Source organism: Nicotiana tomentosiformis, chromosome 4, assembly GCF_000390325.3.
Source record: "Nicotiana tomentosiformis chromosome 4, ASM39032v3, whole genome shotgun sequence".
Taxonomy (NCBI): domain Eukaryota; kingdom Viridiplantae; phylum Streptophyta; class Magnoliopsida; order Solanales; family Solanaceae; genus Nicotiana; species Nicotiana tomentosiformis.
Window position 1 is genome coordinate 95,939,367 of NC_090815.1, and position 5,380 is coordinate 95,944,746.

Here is a 5,380-nt window from a genome sequence, read left to right on the forward strand (position 1 = left end):
TGAAAATTCTATCGGAATCCGAGAGGCGGCCCCGCATTGACTTTTTCTCGGACTGCAAATTAAACATTTAACAAGCATGTTCGTATTTACCAACAATCTGTTTATACATAAAAGGTTCTAAGCCTAATGGACAATTCGTTTTGTTTTCTTCATTATGTATCCCTTTTTTGCACCTTTGAGACAGACCTATTAGCATTTCCCCTCAAATTCCTAGCTTTAAGATGGCTGAGTACAGTTTTGGGGCCAAGCTTGCATATCAAAAGAAAAGATTGTTACTGAAAACAAGACTATATATTTGAATGAAAGACATTATCACTGTCATATATCACTGTTTTGAAAATTTCTGAAAGATATTATCTTCTGTTTCAGTTGAAGTTGATATGAAATTATTGTAGAATTTCAAATGTTGAACTTGAGAGCATGCCTACCCTTTTTGTGTTGAAAATTACTGTATTTGGACTTAGCTGTGAGGCTCGTCACTACTTTCAGTTCTTATTTATTATTGTTACTTACTGAGTTAGTTGTACTCATACAACACCTTGCATTTCATGTGCAGATCCAGGTCATCCCGAATTCAGTGGGTGTTGATTCTTTCGCACAGTTAATTTTTCGGAGATTCAGAGGTAGTTGTCGTGTTTCGCAAACCTTGTCTCTCCTTCCCTATCTCTTTGTTTATTGTATTTGGTCTCAGACTATTATAGACTGTGCTTTCCAGACTTGTAATGTATAGATGCTCATTTACTGGTGACACCGGATTTTGTCTCTCTTTCCCAATTGTTCTTACGATGAAATTTCCCTTTAAAAATTGAGCCCAAATGCACGTGCCCGCTCTCGTGATAAACATGATGCCATATGCAGATCTGGGAAATAAAAGATATTTCTTTTTGGCTATTCAGTAGTTGAAGTTCATTGGCCTAATTAATTTTGCTTGGCACTGGATCAACTTATTAAGAGGAGTAAAACGTAAAAATATTTACTCTCAAGATTCAAATTAAAGAAATTAAAACCTACTACTCTATTTATCAAGATGAGTTGATGTACAATAAATAGGGGTTCGATTTAAAGAAGACAATAACTACACCCAAGTGGATAAACTGCCAAAAAATGTTCTGAATAAAATTAACTCCACAAAGATCATTGTATGGATTAGGCATTTGAGAATATTTAGTGAAAGTACATGCATTCCTTTTAATAAAGTGAACAACATCTAATTGAGTTAGTTATAATAGTTGGATGACATAATTCTCATGACAACTCGAGAAGAGCTCTAGACAAAACTGACAAAACTTTTTCTCGAACTGCAAATTAAACATTTAACAAGCATGTTTGTATTTACCAACAATCTATTTATACATAAAAGGTTATGAGCCTAATAGACAATTCGTTTGGTTTTCTTCGTTATGTATCCCCTTTTTTACACCTTTGAGACAGACCTATTAGCATTTTCTCTCAGAACTATTTTCATCATTGTGCCAATCCTTCTTTAGACTATCTCCTTTGCGGGTAAATGATGAACAATTGAGATTTTGTAATTAACGGCTTTAACGGTTTGGGGGCTGATTACTTAATTTTCTTATCGGGTAAACCGTTAACCCGTTAAGAATTTTTATATTTATACTTTTACTCCTATATATATAAATAAAGTACTATTGAAACCCCTATGTATTTACACTTTGTTTGACCAAACACGCTTGGTGTCGATTTCTATGTGCCATAGGTACTTAAGAATGCATTACATATTAGATGGAAAAGCTGTCAAGACTTGTATTAGTTGGACTTCTTCCCTCGCAGAACAAACGGAAGAGGAATTCAAAGGAAAGGTTATCACGGAGGGGGTTGAAGTAATGATGATCCTTTCTCGGACAATTCTTTGTCATGCAACTTAGCAAGTGTGGACAGCCGGTGGCCATTATATGTTCTAATACCTTTTGTTAGATGAACAGGAGGATAATTGATAAGTTTTGTGGAATTGATTAGTGATCATATTGTAGTGCAATGAACTAAAAGTAGTTGACTAGATTGTCTAGTTTTATGTCCTTTTTTAAAATCTGCTTTTCTGGAAGAACGCATGTCCTTTTTTGTTTTGTGAAGAATGAATGTTTGATTGATTACTGAACTTGGTTAATACGTGTATGAATAGTCCTGAAGATTCTTCAATTCAAAATACTGTTTGGTTAGATCTTAAATGGTATTAAAAATTTGGTATTGATTTGAAACTGTTTGGTATTGATTGAATGATTATTCAAAAACAATACTATTTGGTTTAGCCGATAAGCCGCCAGATAACCGCCCGATAATTGTTAATCCGATATCAATCCGCTCGTTGTCTTATTGGATGGCTAGCGGATTATTATATTTATAATTCGATAACCGTTAAGCCGAACCGTTAAGCGTAATTATCCGTCTGATCCGCCCGACAAGCACCCTAGTTTTGGGGCCAAGACTGCCTTTTGCTAAGGTGCACTTTTGAGTCTACCTTCTACTATCTATAAATTACTACGTACTCTTGCTATCAAAAGAAAAAATTGTTACAGAAAACAAAGACTATATATTGAATAGAAAGAAAAAGAGTACTACTATGGAAAAATAACAAGTCTAGGAGCACCCCAACTGTAACAAAACATCAGAAAAAGAAAACACGAAAGCCGTAAAACTTAAACTAAAGAGATGATTGTTTTCTTCTGTGTGCTCCTATACTCTAAACTTAAACACTACTACAGAAAAATAACAAGTCCAAGAGAAAACAGTAAAACTTAAAACTATTAGTGATATACTTTATTAGTGGTTATCTTAGATATTCAAGTCTTCTTCTACCATCTACTTATCATTTAAAAAATGAAGAAGACAGATACGATAGTGAAAACAAGAATACATAGAAGAAAACCAGTGCAATATAAAAGAATAAGTGGTAACAAAGCCAAAGAGAAGAAAAAAAAAAGAGCACACCAGACCAAAAGTTTCGAAACACTAAAAAGGAAAAAAGAAAACAACGATGCTTTAAAAAACCAGTAATCTAAGCTCAGACGATGCTTTATCTCTCCAAACTTGAGCATCTCTTCAATTGGTATGTTCGCGACGTGCAAACAAAGTCATTATTAACACGAAGTCATTTTACTAACATGAATTGATCAGCAGACTATCAAAAGGAAATATCCATAACAAGAAACAGAGAAGAGGACTGAAGAGAAAATGAACTGTTGAGCTGGTGTCCTTAGGCGTGGGGGTGTAGAGAAGGGTACATATAGATATCTAAGAAAACCAAACTTCAATTGGTTGATAACTTCCAAAATAATAGGATTTTGCGAGATTTAGAATTACATTATACATGAAAAACATGATTATGTGTAAGACAAACTTGATTTGGAGATTGATGTGCCTTATCTAAAATCATGGATACTTTATTGGTCGTTTTAGATGACAAATATGATGCATAAAAGAAGCTTGTTAAATGTAAGATCGCAATTCTTTTTCTTTTATCCTAAGGTGCACTTTTGAATCTTCTTCTACTATCTATAAACACTCTTGCACATATATCATAAAAAAAAGTTGAAAAAAGATTGATAAGATACTGAAAACAAGAATATATTGAACTGAGAAAGAAAAACAATATTACTATGGAAAAACAACAAAGTCTAAGAACACCCAAATATTCCAAAACATTAAAAGAAAGTAAAGATAGAAAACAGTAAAACTTAAAACTATACAGATGAACTATTTTCATCATTGTGCCAATCCTACTTTAGACTATCTCCTTTGCGGGCTTTAAGCCATTCCCTTGTGGCTTTGGTTCTGCATCATCCACGAACTTGTTCCAGTACCAATGCTCTCTCCAAACTTGAGACATCTCTTCAATTGGTATATTCTTTGTTTCGGGCACGTACAAGTAGACAAACACAGTCATTATTAACACAAAGACCGCAAAGAAGATAAATAGACCAAACTTCATCCCACATAGCATCTTCAAGAAAATTTGTGCAACTCCGAAAGTGAAAAACATGTTCATGGAGACAGTAACACATTGTGCTGCAGATCGAACTTCCAATGGAGAAATCTCACTCGGAACCAACCATCCTAAAGGACCCCATGAATATGCAAAGTTAGCAACGAATACACAGATGCAGACAACCACTAAAGCTGCAAACCAAAGTGGCAAATCTGCTGCATTCCCTGTTGTTCCGAATTTTGCCCCAATAAGAGCTGCCACTGCTGTTTGGAATATACACATGAAGATGCCACCCCAGAAAAAGAGTATTCTCCTCCCAAACTTATCCGTACAAAAGACTGAAATAAAAGTTGCACCCACGTTGACACCGCCAGTGATAGCAGCTGACATAAGCGAAGCGTTACTCTTAAACCCTAATGTTTGGAAAAGTACTGGAGCATAGAACATGACCACGTTAATTCCCGTAAGCTGCTGGAGTGATGGTATCAGAATTGACAAAACCAACTGTGGTCTATACTTTCGGACGAATAAAAGATTATTCCATGGCCTTTCTACTTTCTTGGATGCTTCACTCGCCATAACAAGGTCATTAAATTCAGCATTCACATTATCAACTCCTCTTATCTTTTTCAACAATTGTTCTGCCTCCTCTTTCATTCCCCTGTCTATCAACGAACTCGGACTATCAGAGAGAAACATTGAGGAAACCAGGATGACTAGTGCTGGCACGGCTGCACCTCCTAAGCTAACCCTCCAACCCCAACCGCCAGACATTTTGCTAGTTCCAAAGTTGACCAAATTCGCTATCAGAATCCCAATGGTGATGGCCATTTGGAATAACACGTTGAAAGTCCCTCTGTATTTGTAGGGAGCAACTTCTGACAAATAAATAGGGACAGATTGATTAGCAAATCCGACACCAATCCCCAAAAGAATACGACCCAAGATGAGCATACTAATATGGATAGCAGCAGCGTTGAGGACGGCGCCTATCAAGAAAAAGAGACCTCCAAGGGCCATAGTAACTTTTCTGCCACGTTTTTTACTAACATGAGAAGCAACAATGGACGCAAACAGGGCAGCCACGTAGAGAGAAGACGTGAAAAGGGTCAACAACTGGCTGTCGAACTTACAGTATTGGTTGGTCGAGGTGTTCAAAGCCTCTTTTTGGTAAACAGACATGAAGAAGCGTTTGAGAAAAGGATCCATGGAAGTAACTCCACCTGAAATTCCAATGTCGTAGCCAAAGATCAACCCTCCCATGGCTGCCATGATACAAGTCATGGCTACGTACAATGTTAGCTTCCCTGGATACTCATCTGGATTGTCTCCGCCACCGCCGGGGATAAAGTTTCCACCAGCCATGAAGATATTGATCAAAGAAAATACTATGCAGAACAAAGAAAGAAAGATTACGTGTTTGAGATGGTGTCCTTA

The 5,380-nt window shown here is 36.4% G+C and overlaps 1 protein-coding gene across 1 annotated transcript; it reads right to left on the minus strand.

The window, feature by feature from the left end:
• Window positions 1-3,622: 3,622 nt before the first annotated feature.
• Window positions 3,623-5,356, minus strand: LOC138909026 (sugar transport protein 12-like). The gene has a single exon (XM_070200029.1). It carries the CDS (start codon window positions 5,306-5,308, stop codon window positions 3,740-3,742), a length of 1,569 nt encoding a protein of 522 aa, XP_070056130.1. The 5' UTR covers window positions 5,309-5,356; the 3' UTR covers window positions 3,623-3,739.
• Between the last annotated feature and the right edge of the window lie 24 nt (window positions 5,357-5,380).